Source organism: Oncorhynchus kisutch, linkage group LG23, assembly GCF_002021735.2.
Source record: "Oncorhynchus kisutch isolate 150728-3 linkage group LG23, Okis_V2, whole genome shotgun sequence".
NCBI classification, from domain to species: Eukaryota; Metazoa; Chordata; class Actinopteri; order Salmoniformes; family Salmonidae; genus Oncorhynchus; species Oncorhynchus kisutch.
In genome coordinates, this window is record NC_034196.2 from 22,630,703 (window position 1) to 22,652,843 (window position 22,141).

At 43.2% G+C, this 22,141-nt stretch overlaps 2 protein-coding genes across 2 annotated transcripts in view; both read right to left on the reverse strand.

Annotated features, from left to right (window-relative positions):
- Positions 1-4,862, reverse strand: part of LOC109868146 (transmembrane protein 132D-like) — a 39,533-nt gene extending 34,671 nt beyond the window's left edge. Inside the window, exons 1-2 of the mRNA XM_031802241.1 lie at positions 4,829-4,862; positions 210-1,119 (exon numbers count right to left, since the gene is read on the reverse strand). Coding sequence (XP_031658101.1) covers positions 210-1,119; positions 4,829-4,862 — 944 coding nt within the window. The remainder of the gene's footprint in view (positions 1-209; positions 1,120-4,828) is intronic.
- Positions 4,863-15,922: 11,060 nt separating this feature from the next.
- On the reverse strand, positions 15,923-21,795 carry LOC109867992 (F-box only protein 15). Its single transcript, XM_031803323.1, has 12 exons — positions 21,399-21,795; positions 21,096-21,245; positions 20,813-20,917; positions 20,637-20,709; positions 20,343-20,509; positions 19,926-20,126; positions 19,723-19,852; positions 19,519-19,601; positions 19,022-19,167; positions 18,792-18,916; positions 17,950-18,105; positions 15,923-17,672 (listed from the first exon to the last, which is right to left on the reverse strand). Exons 1-12 carry the CDS (start codon positions 21,542-21,544, stop codon positions 17,562-17,564), a joined length of 1,593 nt encoding a protein of 530 aa, XP_031659183.1. The 5' UTR covers positions 21,545-21,795; the 3' UTR covers positions 15,923-17,561.
- Between the last annotated feature and the right edge of the window lie 346 nt (positions 21,796-22,141).

Genomic DNA, 22,141 nt, shown 5'->3' on the forward strand with positions numbered 1-22,141 from the left:
TTGCATGCTGTTCTGTTCGATCACTTGCAGTGAACAGATTGTTCCAAATAAGAACTGCTTTAACTTTTGCTTTTTAATATAAATCTATTTCTATTATTTCAACTGTTCAACCATATGTTTTTATCTAAATCGCAAGACAAATCGCAATTGCAATATTTGCTCAAATAAAACACAATTAAATTTTTTCCCATTTCGTGCAGCACTCTTACCTCAGAGTGAAGCTCTCCACAGCAGACACACTGGACAGGAACACATAGAAGGTGGCCTTGTCGGTGGTCCTCAGTGGTTTGGATGAGGTCTGGACCACCACGGCTCCCCCTAACCTCAGACGCAGGAACGTAGGGCTTCCAGGTGGTGCCTTTAGGATGTTGACACTCCCTACCCTCCTCATGGGTATACCAGACCCCACTGGGCCACCCCTCCCCACCCCCACATGCTGCAGGCTGTCCTGGGGAACACACTGGCCTGTCCAGTCCTGTCGGCTCTGGAAGTAGATCTCCACGGGAATACCCTGCACCTCTCCCTGTCTATCCCTGCTGTCGGAGCTGGAGGAGCGGCTGGTGGGGCTGAACCAGGCCGGGTCGGGCTTCAACTGGGCAACACAGAAACCCCCTGGGGACAGCAGGCATGCCCCCCGTACCTCCTGCGTCTCACAGAAGGCATACGCCGTCACACAGTGGGCCCCCTCTTCCGTTCCCTTCCTCCCACCACTACCCACCTCCACCCCCTCCCCAGCCCTGCCCCCTCCAGCGTCACCTCCATTGGCCATACTGGGCATGTGAAAGAGGATCCTGATAATGGGGGCAGAGGAGAGGACCTGGCGTGCCAGGATGACAGGGAGGATCCTGCGACTGCCAAGGAGCAGCTCTGGGCCGATGGGTCTCTCCACAGACAGGGAGCCGAAGGTGACATTGACGGCCGGCTGCAGGCGGCCCGCCCCGGAGTTGGTAATGAGGAAGGCCTGCCTCTGGGCTTGCAGGCTGGAGTTCCCCAGCAGCTCCTGGCTGTAGTCCCTCAACAGCAGGTGGTCTGCGTTGAGGATCTGGTAGCCAACTGAGGGGTAGACAGGGAAGGGAGCTTGGCTCTTGGTGTCCTTGGACAGCTCCTGGCAGTGCACACCTAGAGGATGAGATATGAAATACAGCTGTTAGCATAGAGCAAAAAGAAAGCACATAGCAAATGTATGTCTGTTTAAAGTATATAGTAGCATTATTATAGAATGGATTTTCTGAACATTTGGTTTAAAAATTGAATAATGGTGGATATAAAAAGCTATTCTAATGCACAGTGACCCGTGTTTATTCAGTGAATTCAGCGGAATTCTAGAAGAGATTACCAAGCTTTTCAGGGAAGGTTTGCTGAAAACCAATATTTACACCAGTCACTTATCACACTGAAAGTCCTAGCTAGCCCACTGCCCTCCTGCCTCACTATACAGTCCATCATGACACAGCCACACATAACACACACACGCAGACCGACACAACACATACACACATACATACATATTCCACAAACACTCACACACGTTTACACTCATCATTTGCTGCTGCTACTCTGCTCTTTATTTACTTTTATTATTACCTATCCTGATGCCTAGTCACTTTACCCTGCCTTCATATACATATTTACCTAAAATACCTTGTACCTCTGCACATTGTACTGGTACTCCCTGTATATAGCTTAACTTACGAGTATTTTATTTGATTAAAATCTGCATTGTTGGGAAGGGCTCGTAAACGAGCATTTCACAGTAAAGTCTACACCAGTTGAGTTCGGTGCATGCGGAAAATACAAATCCAACAAATCCAGCACAATCCCTTTCATTGTAAACATCAACGAGAACAGGTTTGCAGCTTAACAGCAGAGCACTACAATAACTAAGCAAAGTATGAAACAAATGTATCTAGGAAGTATTTTTCTGCCACAACTTCACTGGATATGTGTAATCCTGTTATAATATACAGGCTATTGTACCTTGTCTGAGCCCTACATTGCACAGTGGTCTTCAGAAAACTACAGGGTAGCTACATTACACGGTAATTACAAAATACATACTGTTGAAGAAGAGAATGGCAACAGTTGTTAAAATACATAACATAACATGCAACAACTGTATAACATCCAACCTGGTGGACAATGTTGTGACAAATATATGCTCCAGCAGGAGTTGGACCCTTAAACGCTTTGGATGTACACGATACATATTCTGCTTTCAATAATGCACATACAGTATGAAAGCCCATGGGATACACAGCCTTATTATACAATGAGTGTACAAAACATTAGGAACACTTGCTCTTTCCATGACATAGACTGACCAGGTGAATCCAGGTGAATGATCCCTTATTGATGTCAAATCCACTTCAATCAGTGTAGATGAAGGGGAGAAGACAGGTTAAAGAAGGACTTTTCAGCCTTAAGACAATTGAGACATGGATTGTGTACAGGCAATCTAAGACGAGCTTGGGAAGGGCTTAATGCAATGATGGGAAGAGAGAGTAAAAGAGAGAACAATACAATTGCTGACTGTAAACGACTTTAACTGCTTTAATGGAAGATTTGACACTGTCGATTTTAAAGACGAACGTGAACAAATATGTGACAGCATCCCCAAATCCGTACCAGGCGGGGATACAGCCTGACAGGATGCTCTTTATTTTGCATCTGTAAAAGTGTGTGACTGTTTTAGATGACAAGTCACTTTTTTTCAGCCTCCTGAGGTTGAAGATGCACGCTGTCTGTGTGGGTGGACCATTTCAGTTTGTCCGTGATGTGTACGCCGAGGAATGTAAAACTTTCCACCTTCTCCACTACTGTCCCGTTGATGTGGATGGGGGGATGCTCCCTCTGCTGTTTCCTGAAGTCCACGATCATCTCCTTTGTTTTGTTGACGTTGAGTGAGAGGTTATTTTCCTGACACCACACTCCAAGGACCCTCACCTCCACCCTGTAGGCCATTTCTTCATTGTTGGTAATCAAGTCTACCATTGTAGTGTCGTCTGCAAACTTGATGATTGAGTTGGAGACTTGCACGGCCACGCAGTCATGGGTGAACAGGGAGCACAGGAGAGGGCTGAGAACTCACCCTTGTGGGGCCGCAGTGTTTAGGATCAGCGGGTTGGAGATGTTTCCTACCCTCACCACCTGGGGGCGGCCCGTCAGAAAGTCCAGGACCCAGTTGCACAGGGTGGGGTCGAGACTAGGGTCTCGAGCTTAATAACGAGTTTGGAGGGTACTATGGTGTTAAATGCTGAGCTGTAGTCAATGAACAGCATTCTTACATAGGTATACCTCTTGTCCAGATGGGATAAGGTAGTGTGCAGTGTGATGGCGATTGGTCGTCTGTGGACCTATTGGGGCGGTAAGCAAATTGGAGTGGGTCTAGGGTATCAGGTAGAGTGGAGGTGATATGATCCTTGACTAGTCTCTCAAAGCACTTCATGATGACAGAGGTGAGTGCTACGGGGCAAAATGGTCTATGACTCATAGACACTCATGTGTCATACAGTACATGCTTTTATTTTTTGTTGTCCTAGGCTACCTGGCTAAAATGCTTGCTCGCTAGCCTAACTTCCTTTCATGGGCAGTGTTAGCTAGTTAATATTAGCCTACTACATTAATATACTACATATATTACATCCTCTCAGTCCAATGGCCAGTACGGAGAATTAAGTAAAACCAAATCCATATCTCCATATCCATATCTCCATCCATGACTAATTTAGGAAAGGGACAATTTTAGCTAGCTAGCCACCAGAGAACAACAACATAACAAGATGCAACAATTCAAGTTGTTTCTATAAATGACTTATTTATATGTGATAGGAGTGAAGCCAAATCCAAACTGGCTTCCCTTGACACTTTTATTTGGTGCGCCAGGACCATTCAATGTTGTGCTCACTCAGCTTAGCTCAACGCTGATTGGCTATTATTTTATGCATGTTTTTTGGGGGAGGCCAAATGCTCTCTGGCTTCCCTTGTATTCAATGCTACGTGCGGAAACAATGTCATACTCTTTATGAAAATTATGAAAACACCGATAGACGAAAGATAAATTATTTTATGTTAACATTTTTTTGTTTTGGTCAATTTTATAGTTGGAGCAGCGGTCAGTTGTGAGTGAATGTATCAATGTCCTCTATGTTTTTAGTGTATGCAGTATGATGGACTGACTGGTTTAAATGTGTGTGATGTAAGAATGTATGTGATCCTTTAAATGTAAGGTGGCCATCCTGGATGGACAATAATGTTTTATTCTATTCTGTTCAATTATATTGTGTATGAATGCCATTCAGAGGCTGAATGGGCAAGACAAAATATTTAAGTGACTTTGAACAGGGTATGGTAGAAGGTGCCAAGTGCACCGGTTTGTGTCAAGAACTGCAACACTGACAGGTTTTTCACGCTCAACAGTTTCCTGTGTGCATAAAGAATGATCCACCACCCAAAGGACATCCAGCCAACTTGACACAACTGTGGGAAGCATTGGAGTCAACATTGGCCAGCATCCCTGTGGAATGCTTTTGACACTTTATAGAATCCATGCCCCAACAAATTGAGGCTGTTCTGAGGACAAAAGAGGGCAATATTAGGAAGGTATTCCTAATGTTTTGTATACTCAGTGTTTAACTCAATAGAAACCCTCCCACTTCTGCCATGGCAGAAGATACTGTAGCTATCTCTTCATGTATCTGAGAAAACGAGCGACCAGCACTGTGAGGCTCTGTTGGATGACTGCCTGTCTGTACAGGAAACAATGTGTCAGAACCCTGGTATGCAGAAGCAGCCGGCAGACACTTAACCTTTCTCTCGCTGACAGACCCACCAGCTTCCTCTTCCGAAGCCCACACGGCCGGCATCGTTAAAGTGCAACGGCGGAAATTGAAGGTTGATCTGGACATGCCGTGCATCTTTGAAGTAATTTATCAAAAGCCGTTCTGCAAGTCAAGCCTCAAACACCTGAATGTGTTGTTCTGTTCTCAATGAGTTGACTTTAGACAACAAGAACATCATGATACAGCTCCACAGGGAGGCCAAACACCCTCATGTACAACTGATCACACTGATCAGTCATGCAGAATATTAATGAGAAACCATTAGTATTTCGTTAGAAGGGAGTAAGAAATTGCTAGCCAATTAGTATTGGGGAAATGGAAGGGTAGCACTGCCCTTCATGGCTCAACCTATTTGACCTTTCTCTCACGGAGAGGGTCAATTAAAATCACATATTCATTTTCAAGGAAAAAACAGGTTTGTGGAGGGTCAAAAGGTGAAATTGTGCACAAAGCAAATATGAAATCTTCTTGACTTTCTAATCTCTCTACAGGCTACACCTGCACAAGTAGAGGGATGAGTAGGCACAGTCACTCACACACAGACACACACCAAACAGCAGTCTGAAATGGTTATCAACAGAAGACAGACAGCTTGGCCTCATCTTCTATAATGCAGGACAGGTTATCTCCAAACAAAGTGGCTGTTTCCTGACATCCAGCCTCTTTCTCTGATGATGATTTCCACTCTAGCATCACATCACTTGGCCAAACTGCTCCCAAAACACACACGTCTAATGAACAAATCATGTCTGCAACTGCCCCCGCCACATGTGACTGTACCTGCACCACCCCTTAATTGCTGGACTGCTGGGTGAAAGAGTGGTACTGTCCACACAAGGAGGTTCAAGCACACTGATTACAATCTGCTAAATTACTAAAATGTAAATGTAAATGCTAAGGTTTTAGTGTAGGATCTTAATTTGAACCAGTTTGCTACAGCAGGAAAAGAATCCTGCAACAATAGGAAATGTTCATTATTATGTAAATTATAATTAATGGACATTTTTGTAGGGGTTGGTCAGAAATTTCGTTGGTAGAAATTTCACAGTAGAAATAACAAACTTCTGAAGCCTTTTTAAAAAACAAATACACTAAAAGTCTTACAAGTTGTCCTGCAACAGGGTGATCAAATGAAGATCCTACATCTGTATGCACAACATTAATCTATTTCCTGATGTTACCTGAGGCGTCCGTTGACCCATTATTCCTCAGGTGATTTTCATTAGTACAAATATCACAGAGGGTATACAGTAGTGGTCATATTTTTAGGGAGATCTCAAATGTATAATGTTCATGAAGTTTAAAGTTTACTAGACTCTTTAACTCAGTAATGCATGGGAAAATATGAATGAATGAATAAACAGCAGTCATGCCAGAATACATTCGAGCAAACATAGTCCTATGGTATCTTAAAGCATTAACCTTCGGGATCATCCCCAGGTGAAAAGCATGTTTTTTTTGTTTAGATATATTTTTTCATGTAGTATGAAAATAGGAAAGGCCATGTAGTCAATAAATGAATGCCTCTAGTCTACATCAATGTATGGACCTACTGTAATAAAATAAAATATTCCTTTAAATCAATGTATGGACCTACTGTAATAAAATAAACTATTCCTTTAAATGTGTTTCCAACTGTCAAGCTGTGTTTTTTTATCTGTTGATCAATTGAGAGAATCAAAATAGGTTTGAATGGACAAAATGAAAAAATAATTGACCTCAAACCATTTCATTTTCACCATCTATCACAGCAAAGTGGATCCTTACCTGTCAGAAGTTTGAAAATTAATACTGTGACAATTGGCAATATCCAAAAGAGAGACAAATAAAGCATCTTGGCAAGTTGGACAGTCCTGATTACCTACAGGAGCGCTCTAACAACGTACCAAGAGAACAGCGTCAGACTTTCTGCTCTCAATTGACACACATCTATGGTAATTTACATTTTTTCAATCCCCAACAAAGTAAAGAGCTGTAATGAATATATATAACTCTATGTTGATAACAGATGCAACGGTAAATTCCTGTTCCAAGTAATAACTGAAGTGTTGTTTAGGTCCACCAGTTTGGGTATCCACTTTACGCTACTTTCTGCACCTTGCCTCCGTCTAATTTTCCTGCGTAAAATTCACTTTCGCTTGTGGATCGCCAAATTGTAGAACAAAGATCCAAGTTGTGGTATTCTTTTACATTCACCGTTTATTGTGGACGCAACTAAAAGCAAACTTCACTGAGTAGACTGCGGATATGTTATATCCTGCCCTGGACTGCATATAGAATGAGTAAAAATCAGGTTGAGCGCTGTGCCCATATTCCGTCAGATTAACGATTCTCGTGCGTAATCGCCGTGGGGGAAAGGCCTGCGAGGAAATAAAACGCACGAGAGGTCAATGGGATCTAGTGATTTCTCCACGATTTATTAAAGGCAGTCCCATTTGGAATATGTTGCGCTACTAGTATATAGGCTACAATTCACAAAAGGCCTAGAAATACTTTGTAGGCCTACATGTCTATATATTTTATTTGACCTAATAACTATGCTATTTTTAGTCTATTGTTATTTTGTACTCTGTTTTTGTAGTAGCCTATTGACAGAGGGCATTGCATATACACTCTTAGAAAAAAGGGTTCCAAAAGGGTTCTTAGCAGATGGATAGATAGGGTTCTACCAATAACCATTTTCACCTAAAGACCCCTTTTTGGAAGATGAGGGTTCTTTGTAGAGCAAAGGGTTCTACCTAGAACATTTTTCATTCTAAGAACCGTTTTTGGAAGAAAGGGTTCTTTGATGATTATTTGGAAAGCAAGAAACATTCTAAAGAGAACCGTTCTGAATCATTTTTTTAAATAGTGCTTTGACGTTAGTGTTTACCTCAGTGTTTAAACTGAATCCTTTAACATTTAAAAAACGATTGATGTGATAATGTTTTAAACTGTACCTATATGAAAATATTTGTACCCAGCAAATTGTGTTACCTAGTGCTGTTTTTCAGTGTTACATTTTAGTATAAAAAATAGGTAAATTAACATTCAGTGCTCTATAGCAGGTTGATTTCAAATTCGCTATGCCCTCAGATGAACCATCAAACAAGCAAAGCGTCAATACAGGATTAAGATTGAATCCTACTACACCGGCTCTGACGCTCGTAGGATGTGGCAGGTCTTGAAAACTATTACGGACTACAATGGGAAACCCAGACGCGAGCTGCCCAGTGTTGTGTCTTTTGCATCATTAAAGTGAAGACTGTTATTTTATCAAATCAATTCTCTGTAATTATTATTATGTGATTAAACTAATCATGTAAATGTAATTAACTAGGAAGTCAGGGCACAAAGTGAAATCTTCAGATTAATTTTCCTAATATAACTCTTCAGATATTTTTTATATCTTCTAATTAATTAATTATTCTTTACCTCACATTAGTCTCATTCCAAACTTCATAAGTTGTTGATTATCTGCATGAACTCAGGCTTTACTATATATCATTCATACACCAATTGTCTTAATCAGAATCTCAGACTTGTAATTATCTCAGACTTGTAATTAGTATCTCAGACTTGCTCTTATTCTTGAGAGATTGATAGTCTCAGTTTAACCATTTCCAGCCGTGTAGCCAATGCTCCACGTGGTATGGTTAGGAATTCAATAACTATTTGCAATCACAGCTCACGCTATGGATGTGCTTAGTCTAAACTCAAACCTTTGCCCCCTTAGCTGATCGAGGTATGCGTGGTCTGAAGAGAATTTAAACTTTAAAGGGAATACAATTCTCTCTTTTTTTACTAGGCAAATCAGTTAAAAACAAATTCTTATTTTCAATGACAGCCTAGGAACAGTGGGTTAACTGCCTGTTGAGGGGCAGAACGACAGATTTTGTACCTTGTCAGCTCAGGGATTTGAATTTGCACCCTTTCGGTTACTAGTCCAATGCTCTAACCACTAGGCTACCCTGCTGCCTCTTTCATGAAAGGTTTTACATGATTTCACAAATAGTTTAATCTTTACTCATTCATTTGATACAAGAATTAGATGCAAACCCCATAATTGTGAAATGTATGATATATAGTCACAGTTGAAGTCGGAAGTTTACATACACCTTAGCCAATTACATTTAAACTCAGTTTTTCACAATACCTGACATTTAGGCATCGTAAAAATTCCCTGTATTAGGTCAGTTAGGATCACCATTTTATTTTAAGAATGTGAAATGTCCGAATAATAGTAGAGAGAATGATATATTTCAGATTTTATTTATTTTATCACATTCCTAGTGGGTCAGAAGTTTACATACACCCAATTAGTATTTGGTAACATTGCCTTTAAATTGTTTAACTTAGGTCAAATCTTTCAGGTCGCCTTCCACAAGCTTCCCACAAAAAGTTGGGTGAATTCTGGCCCATTCCTCCTGACAGAGCTGGTGTAATTGAGTCAGGCGTGTAGACCTCCTTGCTCACACACACTTTCTCAGTTCTGCCCACAAATGTTCTATGGGATTGCGGTCAGGGCTTTGTGATGGCCACTCCAATTCCTTTGACTTTGTTGTCCTTAAGCCACTTTGCCACAACTTTGGAAGTTTGCTTGGGGTCATTGTCCAATTGGAAGACCCATTTGCTTTAACATGTCTAACTGATGTCTTGAGATGTTGCTTCAATATATCCACATCATTTCCCTCCCTAATGATGCCATCTATTTTATGAAGTGCACCAGTCCCTCCTGCAGCAAAGCACCCCGGCAACATGATGCTGCCACACCCGTGCTTCACGGTCGGGATGGTGTTCTTTGGCTTGCAAGCCTCCCCCTTTTTCCTCCAAACATAATGATGGTCATTATGGCCAAACAGTTATATTTTTGTTTCATCAGACCAGAGGACATTTCTCCAAAAAGTATGATCTTTGTCCCCATGTGTAGTTGCAAACCGTAGTCTGGCTTTTTTATGGCGGTTTTGGAGCAGTGGCTTCTTCCTTGGTGAGCTGCTTTTCAGGTTATGTCGATATAGGACTTGTTTTACTGTGGATATAGATACTTTTGTACTTGTTTCCTCCAGCATCTTCACAAGGTCCTTGGCTGTTGTTCTGGGATTGATTTGCACTTTTCGCACCAAAGTATGTTGTCCACTGACCATTCCCACCTTCTCACTAGTGGAACTTTTGTATCAAATCCCCATTTTGGAGATTTAGGAGTTTGCCATGTGAAATCCTTTGTTCTCTCTATGTGTCTCTTTCTGCATGGCCAGGGGGAGAGAGTCTCCTCCAGGAATTTATGACCTGAGATAACATAACCTGGGTGTAAGAGAGAGAGAGAGAGAGAGAGAGAGGGGAGGATGCCACGATCTATATCCAGAAAGGGGCACGTCATGACACCAGTGACGCAAGCCTACCAGATGAGCCTATTGCCTTTTATGCTCGCTTCGAGGCAAGCAACACTGAAGCATGCACGAGAGCACCAGCTGTTCTGCATGTGATTCCGCACTCGGTAGCCAATGTGAACAAAACCTTTAAACAGGGCAACATTCAAAAAGCAGCTGGGCCAGACGGATTACCAGGATGTGTACTCAAAGAATGCGCGGACCAGCTGTCAAGTGTCTTCACTGACATTTTCAACCTCTCCCTGACCGAGTTTGTAATACCTACATGTTTCAAGCAGACCACCATAGTCCCTGTGCCCAAGGAAGCAAAGGTAACCTGCCTAAATGATTACTGCCCCGTGGCACTCACGTTGGTAGCCATGAAGTGCTTTGAAAAGCTATTCATGGCTCACATCAACAGCAACCTCCCGGACACCCTAGACCCACTCCAATTCGCATACCGCCCCAACAGATCCACAGATGACACAATTTCAATCGCACTCCACACTGGCCTTTCTCACCTGGATAAAAGGAACACCTATGTGAGAATGCTGTTCATTGACTACAGCTCACCGTTCAACACCATAGTGCCCATGAAGCTCATCACTAAGCTAAGAACTCTGGGACTAAACACCTCCCTCTGCAACGGAATCCTGGACTTCCTGACGGGCCGCCCCCAGGTGGTAAGAGTAGGCAATAACATGTCTGCCACGCTGATCCTTAACACTGGGGCCTCTCCGGGGTGTGTAATTAGTCCCCTCCTGTATTTCCTGTTCACCCACGACTGCATGTCAAAACACGACTCCAACACCATCATTAAGTTTGCTGACGACACAACAGTGGTAGGCCTGATCACCGACAATGATGAGAACAGCCTACATGGAGGTCAGAGACCTGACAGTGTGGATCCAGGACCGAAAACCTTTCCATCAATGTCAGTACGACAAGTATGATTAGCCCGGTTTCAAGGGTGTTTATTAAATAATAAATAAAAAGAAAAGGATAGGTCACCCCATGAGACCCTCTCCTGGGCTCCGGGTCTTGCTGTATCCTGTCGGGCACACAAACGTCTTCGCTCGGACACCGTCTCCAACTACACGGAAGTCACCTTACTTCCCCCAGTCCTCCTCTGTGTGCTGCCCTTCTGGCAGCTTCATGGGACTTGTACAGCTGGGGAGGAATCAGCCCTTGATTACTCACCAACTCCCCAATCAGCCCCAATTAGTACTGGGCGGAGAGCCCTTCAAGACCTGGCATGTTCAGCAGATGGAGCCATCGCCTCGTGATGTATACTCCGTCTGTCACCAGGCCTCGACGAGTCTCCCCCTGGTGGCTGACCTGCTGTACGCCACAGATATAGTTGAGAATCTAGCCACCCTTTGCCTTGATGACAGCTTTGCACACTCTTGGCTTTCTCTCAACCAGCTTCTGCTGCAGAGGATAAGTTCATTAGAGTTACAAGCCTCAGAAATTGCAGCCCAAATAAATGCTTCACAGAGTTCAAGTAACAGACACATCTCAACATCAACTGTTCAGAGGAGACTGTGTGAATCCGTCCTTCATGGTTGAATTTCTGCAAAAAAAACACTACTAAAGGACACCAATAATAAGAAGAGACTTGTTGGGCCTAGAAACACAAGCAATGGACATTAGACTGGTGGAAATCTGTCTTTTGGTCTGATGAGTCCAGATTTTTGGTTCCATCCACTGTATCTTTGTGAGATGCAGAGCTGGTGAACGGATGATCTCCGCATGTGTGGGTCCCACCGTGAAGCATAGAGGAGACTGTGATAGTTTGGGGGTGCTTTGCTGGTGACACTGTTGGTGATTTATTTAGAATTCAAGGCACACAACCAGCATGGCTACCACAGCATTCTGCAGCGATACGCCATCCCATCTGGTTTGCTTTTAGTGGGACTATCATTTGTTTTTCAACAGGACAATGACCCAACACACCTCTGGGCTGTGTAAGGACTATTTGACCAAGAAGGAGAGTGATGGAGTGCTTTATCAGATGACCTGGCCTCCACAATCACAGACTTCAGCCCAATTAAGATGGTTTGGGATGAATTGGACCGCAGAGTGAAGGAAAAGGAGCCAACGAGTGCTCAGCATATGTGGGAACTCCTTCAATACTGGTGGAAAAGCATTACAGGTGAAGCTGGTTGAGAGAATACCAAGAGTGTGCAAAGCTGTCATCAATGCAAAGGGTGGCTACTTTGGAGAATCTAAAAACTTAGATATATTTGGATTTGTTTAACACTTTTTTGTGTTATTTCAGAATTTTGATATCTTCACTATTATTCTACAATGTAGAAAATAGTAAAAATAAAGAAAAAGCCTTGAATGTGTAATGGTCGTCGGTGGAAGAAGGTGAGGACCAAAGCGCAGCACTTGTTCATGTTATTTATTTAAACTGACCACTATCAAACAAAGAAACAAAAAGCACAACCGAAACAGCTCCGTCAGGTGCAAACCACACTAAACAGAAAATATAATCACCCACAACTCAAGGGTGAAAACAGGCTGCCTAAGTATGGTTCTCAATCAGGGACAATGATTGACAGCTGCCTCTGATCGAGAAACACAGAAATACCAAATCATAGAAAAAAGAACATAGACTGCCCACCCAACTCACACCCTGACCATACTAAAACAAAGACATAACAAAAGAACTAAGGTCAGAACGTGACAGAATGAGTAGGTGTGTCCACTTTTGACTGGTACTGTAAATTTGATTGACTTAAGCCTAATTGCTTCAGGATCGCCATTGATAATGGCTGAATCTGGCCGTAACCACACTCTCCGAGGGTGTCTCAGGGGATGTTGAGATATGCCAAAAATACATTTCCAATTAACACATGAGTATAATACACACTTGTGCATCTGTTAATTAGGACAAATATAAGCACCCACCAAACTATTATTATCATGTACTCCTTTTGCCTAAGCAAGTAAGTCTCAAATATTATACAAATGGCCTAAAATATGTCTATACTGCATTTAATCTTAACCCAGTCTTGTTAAAAAATGTCGGACCCTCACTTGTTGTGGTACACTGAACATCATTGCGTGTAAGATATTAATTGAAATGTCATGCAGCCTCCCATGATGGCACCCTGCAGGGGCAGTGGAGAGATGATGAGATGGGCATTTTTAGGACCGAACGGAGGTGAGGATACGGCTCATCGACGCTGTGTCATCTCTGGATCCACACCAAGACTGTGGCTGAATGCCTGGCTGGCTGAGAGAACATCAACTTTGCAGTAAACCTGCAAGGTTTAATGAGCCAATATTATTGTCAGGCCTGTCCTGTCCTCCTCTCGTCTCGTTGACTCCCTCTCTGTTTGGACTGAGTGGCAGAGGGTGTCCCAGACTCCCAGTGTCCTGTGGTTTGATGGTCACTTGTTGTTTGTCTGTGCAACGACACGTGTCAACACTCATTAATGCCTGAAATAAAGGGATCATGGCTGCCAAGCTGATGCTGTCCTGCTTCAGCACAACCTGATTTTCAATGGAAGGTGACATGGGTGCAAAGGTAGAAGCTTTATGCAGCGACAGACTCATTTCCAAATAAACATCCCATCCCTGACAGCGCCAGCGGGTTAAAATAAATATGTGTCTTAGAGAAATTAAAGTGCCTGTGGATAGGTATAAAGAAGGGGTACCTATGTAGCCCAATTGTTTCATGCAAAATAACCAGATGGAGTCTGTCGTAATCCATCCTGGACCATAGTGTGTGATATGTTTAACATTGTCAAAACACCTTTTACCACAAGCCAAACTAGGTCTGGTGGATTTAAATTAGGAGCATTATTTTATGATGCAGTGTTAGGAGGGAGTTTAGTCTCTCTACCATTATTAAAGCTTCAGCAACGTGCATGTTAGCGGTGGTAGCCATCTGGGAACGGTTCCAGGTGTTAGCTGGGCATTTCAAGACATGCAAACATGCTCTTATGGCAGCTATCAATGGAAGGAACCCTGTTGAGTGGTGGTCTGGTCACTAGTGTTGTTGGCCTGGATAAACTAGCTAAACAGTATAGGTGGCTGAAAGGTTGAATGGTCATCTAAAATGGATCAACCATGTTCAACCCTAATTATCGACAGGAAGCTGGATGGATGTCCAGCTATTCAGACTAATCGGCAGAGAAGTAATAATAAGGTGATTGGTAGGAGGAGCTTAGTGGGGACGAAAGAGAGGCTGAAAAAATACGTAAACCTGTGGGTTGCAAATTATGTGTTTGGGGCTGTTACTCACCATGTGTGCTCTCCTAATTCTCCCCTCTGTTCTTGCTCTGACATTAGAATAGATTATTTTCTCTTCTGTCCTAAAATGAACACTTTAATAATCAATAGTTCTGGAAGCATGGCCTCGTATTGACCCTATGATTTCCCCTTGCTCAAAAAGATTTTGGAGCCTTTTCCTGACAATTTCAATCTAGGTGAAACATAAAAAGAACATCCATGAATGATCTGTAAGGACCCAGGTCACTGGATGGTTGGTGGCTCTGTTAACCTTTGCTGACACTAATCCTGTTCTGAGATTGACATTAATCATAGAGATAGAGGACTCATCTTTATACCTGTGCCATTATAGCATCTGTGAAAGCATTGGCAGCGCCATTGAGGCTACAACCCATAGGAATCCCCCCTCAGTTGACTACTATGACTACTTTAAAATGGAGGAAGCATGGTGGAAGCCCTCAATGGCGCTGCCCATGCTAAAACAGCATTTTGGCCTCTAGAGATGAATATCATTCTCTATGGTATTAATCTCTCTTCAACCTCTCTACTACTCTCCATTAGTTGAATGATGAGAGGGACTTCATTGTATCCATCAAATCTGAGTTGAGAGATTAGTGTAAATCAAATATGCCCGGTACAGTGATGTAGGCTATAGGAAATCTCATGACTTATCATTAGCTCATACAAGTTTTTAAGACAGTAAGAACCATTAAATAATTTCTGAAGCCCTGTACATTGTTGTTATCATGGCCTCCACACAACCTCTAGAGAAATCTGGACCATACTCTTGAGCTGCCTATATGGACTGACTGGCAATAATGCAGGTTATGTCTAGCAGTCAGTCCTTATAGGCAGCTCAAGAATTAGGTCCAGAGTTTGTGAGGTAGCTCTGGGACCTCTCCAGAGCCGCAGTGATGGGAGGCATTGCCCCGTGGCTAGCCCACTGTGAACAGCACAGACAAAGATGAATGGCTGGGGCCAGGCTGAGCCTCCTTCTCTCAGTGTCACAGGATGACAAATGAAAGTAGCTCTCAGAGCATGGCCACCATACACATCACTCCACAGGAGACTGGGATGAGTTACAGTCCAAGTGGATTTTTTTACATTTACATTTTAGTCATTTAGCAGATGCTCTTATCCAGAGCGACTTATAGGAGCAATTAGGTTTACGTGCATTGCTCAAGGGCACATCAACATATTTTTTACTTAGTCAGCTCAGGGATTTGAGGTACTGGCCCAACACTCTTAACTGCTAGACTACCTGTCCTCCAACCGGTATCTGCTCTCACAGACTAATGAAGGGGAGGCCACAGTCCTGACTCTTGCTACATCCCGCAGGGTTGAAATGTAAAAGGGTATTGGTATTCCATGTGATCTCACTTTTTTATTTGACTATTTCCCACCTGTGCTGACTTAGGGATATGTGCTTTTTTATAGCATCACTTGTAATGGCATCAACTCAGGACTCTAACACACATACGAACACACACGGTATATACTCAAGAGCCAGTTTATTAGGAACACCAACCATCACAAAAAATGGAGTGGAAATACATTGTCTGGTCCGATGAATCCCGGTTCCTATTGCATCAAGCTGATGGCAGAGTCAGGATTTGGTTTAAGCAGCATGGGTCCATGGCCCAAACCTGCCTGGTGTCTATGGTACAGGCTGGTGGCAGTGGTGTAATGGTGTGGGGAAAGTTGTCCTGGCACATGTTAGATCCCTTGATTGCAATTGAGCAACGTTTCAATGCCCTGAAGAATTCAATGTGTTCTGCAGGCAAAAGGGAGTCTGACCAGGTACTAGATGGGTATACCTAATAAACTGGCTACTACCTATGCCGGTAAAGCTTCTTTAAACAGGAACACATTATCAAGACAAAAGTAAGCAGTCAAAAGAACTGTGAGGGATTTAAACAACTACCTGATCTGTATAATCTTTATCTTTTGTAGTGATCTCTGCTGTCTGTTGAGGGGTCAGCACTATTAGGACCTGTGAAATATAATTATCTGAAAAGGCCACCCGAAGATGGATGCTTGGATGGGGAGGTCAGTCGTTGAGAATTTTAAACATCCGATGGCCCCAGGGCCCTAGAGTGTTACAACTCACTCAGGATCCAGAGAAGGCGGCGAGGTGGGACCAGGATGCTGTGATGTATGAGTGTAATCTCCACTCTCTCACTTATTCGCTCTTTCGTTTTCTGGTTCAGAACATACACAGGGCCCATGTGCCAAATGTACTGAAGCATCGACTCAATGAACCAAAGCAGTGAATCGCAGCAGTTCTTTCCACTCAATCAATAACTCTTTACTGTAACTAGCTACTGTATTGAACAATATTTGTATAAATGAAGGCTTGGATATATGGAATCAGTATGTAGAAATAATAATATTGATGCTTAGACAGTTGGCATCAGCAGTTGTCCTGATTAGGTTCTAACAGTGAGGCAGTGTACACAATAAGACTTCGCTCAGCTTAGAAAGAAAAGCAATTGTGGCCAGGGCTGTGAGGGAGCACTTGCGTTTTGCTGGGACTGAAAATAGTGCTATTGGGGATGAAGATCACTGCTGCCATCCTGAGAATGTAAAGCGTAATACAGTAGAACACAGGCTGATCCCTCCAGTTTCACTTAGCTTGTCTAGTGCTTTTAAAGAATGCACTATGGCGGAATACAAAATAACACCGAAATATATAAATCAGAATATTTATCAGAATCAGATAGTCCATCTGTAACAGAAAGTTTACAAACCCCAAATAGTTCAACTCTGTTAACACATTTCACATGTAGTTTTGCTCTTTATAATATGGCAAAACATACTTAAAAAAAGTAGGATTACATTTTACCAATGTGTACTAATGATTCACAAAACAATGCATAAAACAATATAAATATACAGAAATAATGAAAACTGGCCGGGGCAAACCCTCAAACTTACTCAGAACAAAACACAACTAAACTATGTCATCAATTGACATACTGTATACAGGCTCAACACTTTACTTCAAGCTTCTATCATAAGGCCTACATTATACTGCATAACAACAACATAACAGATGTCATAAGCAGTTGTCAGCTGTCATGACAGTTTATGTCACCACTTTGTCATCACAGTGCCACCTCTACATGCAGCGTCAGTAGGCTCTCCCAAAGTGCTTGTTGACTTTGGCCGTGGCGATGAAGACTACCAGATTGATGAGGAAGTACTGTCTCTGCTCTTCCAGCCACACAAGGTCCATCCTCACCTACAACGATAAAGAACTCATACATTATTGTTATTGTAAAGAAAAAAACAAACAGATGTCCACTCATTGGTTGCTGCTCCCCATATGTGATCATTTACTTACATTAAAGGTTATGGGTGATAATGTAAAATGTAAATATATACAGTACAGATACAATGTTTCCAATGACATGGTCCTTGTCAAATAAACCAACCCAACAAAAAACAAGTAGGCACAGCTCTGCTCTGCTCAAAGGTAATATATCCTCTGACGTGTGAGTCATGTGGGGTTGGTTTACCTTGCCTTCTGCATCCTGGTACTTGATCAGGAAGTGCTGACCCTCGTAGTCGTTGGATGGCTCCTTACTGTTCAGTGCCATACACACAGGTGTGCTGACACACCAGAAGGGGTTCTGGTACTCATCCATCAGGGTCAGGCTCATCATGCAGCAATTCTACACAGACAGACAGAGACAGAGAGAGAAATAGAAGTAGAGAGAGACATAAACCATGTTTCCAAATCAAATCAATTTTTATTTGTCACATGCTTCCTAAACAACAGGTGTAGCCTAACAGTGAAACACTTACTTAGGGGCAAAGACAAAAAACAGCTGTGATGGAAACAGGCACTGCCTGTTTCGATACAATTTTATAAATGCAGACAGATAATTTGTTCGTTCGACATGGTGGGTAGGCAGTGCCTACACATACTGTATCTGTGATCTGTTGGCTAGAGCGCACGTGCCAAGACCAGAGTAGGCACATTTATTATTTAACCAACAGTTTGTGACAAAAAAAAAAAACTTGTCTGCACTACATCATCACACACTCATTTTTATCCACACCAAGTCAGTTTGGTGGAAACACCACTGGTGGGAAAATGCACATATTTTCTTTATGCAGATTTTACAATATTCACATGAAAATCTGTCGCCAATTGAACGGAAAGCTGCCGAGAGAGAAATAAAGAGATAAATAGACAGAGAGAGAGAGAAAGAGAGAGAGAGAGGGGGGGGGGGGGGGGGGGCGCCAAAGTCTACATGTCAGCTGTTCTGTTATTACAATGACCCCATCATGTAGCCCTGGTGGTTCCAGTAAAGTGTAACCTAAACCAGTCGGAGTCAGTGTTCCCCTACAGTACCTCCACGGTGCCCTCTAGAGCCTCACACTTCCAGGGCAGGCTGATCCTGCCAGAGAGAGGGGTGTGCTGGGACAGGCTTCCCCTGTTGATGACATTCAGCTGGATGAAACCACCATGGACCTGACCTGGACAACCACAACACACAATCAAAGTCAACTACAGACTGCGGTATCGTACAGCGACCCAATGTGGTTCTGAAAGAGAAACCTCCTGGGTACTGGTTTCATTACTTTTGCTACAGTAGAGTTGAGAGAAGTGGCCGGCCATGATCTGGGTCACAGTGTTGTGTAGTATAATGCGGAGCGTGTAACCATGGAGGCCGGAGTCAGGGTCCATGTCGTCGAAAGGAGGCTTGTTCTCTGGCATGGAATAGGGGCTGAGAGAGAGAGAGAGAGAGAGAGGAGACAGAAGAGAAGAGAAAGAAGAGAGAGGAGACAGAAGAGAAGAGAAAGAAGAGAGAGAGGAGAGAGAGAGAGGAGAGAAGAGAGAGAGGAGAGAGAGAGAGAAGAGAGAGAGAGAGGAGAGAGAGAAGAGAGGGAGAGAGAGAGGAGAGAGAGAGAGGAGAGGGAGAAGAGAGGGAGAGAGAGAGAGAGAGAGAGAGAGAATGATTTAGTTTTTTAATTGAACATGCATACAACATCCTTTTCTGCTGAAATATAAAAAACAGATTCCAGTCACGCCAATTTGTTCAATCCTAGCCTGTTCTGGAGTCAGGGGTGCTGCATACCACATCGAGGTGCCCAGGAGACTCCTCTCCACCAGCCTGTGGTAGTGGAAGCTGGCCATCACAAAGGCAATGGACCACCGGCCCTGTGGAATGACACAGGGAAATCCCAAACATTATACACTTTTTATCAGGAAACAAACTAACTCATCAGCACACTGTGGGTTAGCCCATCAATTTTCTAATGATGCGATTTAGATGACATACCCTCCAGACGCCAATGACGATGCTAGGCGAAAACAGTACCAGGGTGACTAGTTGGTCTCTACCGATGACCTGGCCACTCTTAGAGATGGTGTCCCAGTCAAACTTAGCCATCAGAGACCGCCAGCCAGGCCTGAGGGGAGAAGAGGGGAGCAGGCATTTCACCCAGAGGCAAGAAGAGACAAGAGAGAAAGAGAGACACTCACTTATTGATGTTAGGGGAGCTGAGAGCTTGTCTTTTGACACCATCTAGCTGTAAGGTAGAAAGCTGGTGGAAGGAGGGCCAGCGCCCGCTGCTCCAGCACACCGTCACGGACGAGTCAGAGAAGTAGGCACGGCTCTGCTCAAACGTCCCCTCCAACCCCCACTTGTCAGACACTGTGATCTCCCAGGTCACACGCTGGCTCCTGAGGCAGTGGAGAGGAGAACAAAATGCATTAGAGTAACTATGTAAACATAGTTGCGGACAATTTAATTGATTCTGGCCCAGTGAGTAGGTTCTGACAATTTACAGCAGCATTGGAGCCTCTGTATGTGTGCGCCTTATAAATGGCATGTTTTATACATGAGCCTGAACAACAGAGGCAGTACAACTTCAGTACTAACTGCAGAAACTGTTTAACCTGAGGATTCTTTCAGTCTGACTGGGCAAGCCTGTGAAAGGGTTGATATCTCTCAACTCCTTCCTCCACTTGGTCTCATTGAAGCCAGCCATGGTCCTGAAGTACAGTCTTCTCCAATAGCCCTCTGGTCTCTCCTGGACCACCACCGCACTCAGTTTATCCAGCACCTGGTGGAGGAAAACACCAATAATAATAATAATAATACTAAAAATAATGTGCATACAAGCACATAATGCTCATAAAAAATGACCTTGGTGTGATAAGTAAAAAGGAGTGTCATGAATTGCACTGAACCTCGTCCAAACGCTTGGGCCTCCAGTTCTTACTGTGTCCATACTCTGCAGAATACATCTTGTGCCACATTCCACTGCAACAAAATACTGTGGGTCAAAAATGATGACGTAAAACCAGTCTGTAAGACTGTAGGGAGGAAGAATAGACTACAATGTGACCAGTACTTCACTCCTTACTTGTTGTGGGCCATCTCATAGAATCGCTTGTTGGTGAAGCCGATGGAGAAGAGAGAGAGGGCATCCAGGTACGATAGGATCTTCAGAAGGATCTCCGGTGGCATCCTAATAAAACACCAAATAGACATGATTAAAACATTTATTGGAATGCTTGATCTTTCCCATCTAGTGCAAACACAATCGAGTAATCAGATTGCAGGGCATAGAACCAATAACATATGTTGCATATGTTCTATGCCCTGCAATCTGATTACTCGTGGGTTCCACAGCAACCCACTTTTACCTCTCTATGTGATTTGGTGTGCACTCAGCTGGCTTGCCGCTAGACTTTGTAGGTACCCTTGGCAGTGGTACAACTGGCTGACAGGGTACAGTAGCCTTTGCCGCCTTCTTTTTCTTCTTCTTCTTTCGTGGCAGTGTTGGTGGTTCCACACTTGTAGTCGAGCATAGAGAAGGACAGAGATGCAACACAATTTTGCAGTCAACAAAAGTCAGTGGCTAGCTGAAGTTAGTCAGCTACAAACCAGCTTATTGGGGCTCAGTGCATACTATGCAACAGGAGTTGACGACATCACACAACTCATACCTTTGAGTGCCCGGGGAAAATCCAGTCATTTTCTCGCAGAGTCTACTATTCTCTTTGCCTGTCGGTCCTTGACCCACTGTTGGCGGGGCATTCTTCAACAAACCCTCTCTGAAACTGCGGAAAAGTTGTCCGCGGCCAATAGCCATAGCTAGCTAGCTAACGTTAGTTACCTACAACAGGAGAAGCTACAGATGCTGTCAAGTTCAAGTTGTGAGAAAGCTCTGTCTAACTAGGCATACTTTGCAAACCTGTAATGACACTATTCAAACAAACCCTCTACCGTCAAGTCTGCAAAAGCACGCAGAATTGCCATTACTACGTTCTCCTAACACAGTGTTTGTTATTGTTATTATCAAATGTGAATGGGCCTTTTTCACGTTTGATAAGGTCTGCAAATGGTGAAGTAAAGATCACTGCTGCCATCCAGAGGATATAACGTGTAATAGCACGGATTGAAGGTGATCCCTTCAGTAGGTCTTCCCTTTCATCTGTGGTAGCTAGGCTATGCTGCAAAATCCATATTCAGTTATGTTATTATTAGTAGTAGTTTTAATTCATGCAATATGGGTTAGAAATCATTTATCATTCAGGTCATTGAGATATAAAAGGGAAATCATGAACATGCCTAATGAGTCCACTGGTCCCACTCACACAGAAGTACCCTACGCCTTGACCTCTTTCTCCCCTCTCTCTCCAGATGAAATCCTGTTACTAGTGAGGTCCGGCTGCCCGCTTGACCCCAT

Coding starts and splice junctions, on each gene's coding strand:
- LOC109867992 (XM_031803323.1), bottom strand. CDS start 21,544: ATGGCTATTGGCCGCGGACAACTTTTCCGCAGTTTCAGAGAGGGTTTG. Junction 19,168..19,518: donor CTCCTGGGCACCTCGATGTG/GTATGCAGCACC, acceptor TCTCTCTCTCAG/CCCCTATTCCATGCCAGAGA. Junction 18,106..18,791: donor CTCTAGAGGGCACCGTGGAG/GTACTGTAGGGG, acceptor CTGTCTGTGTAG/AATTGCTGCATGATGAGCCT.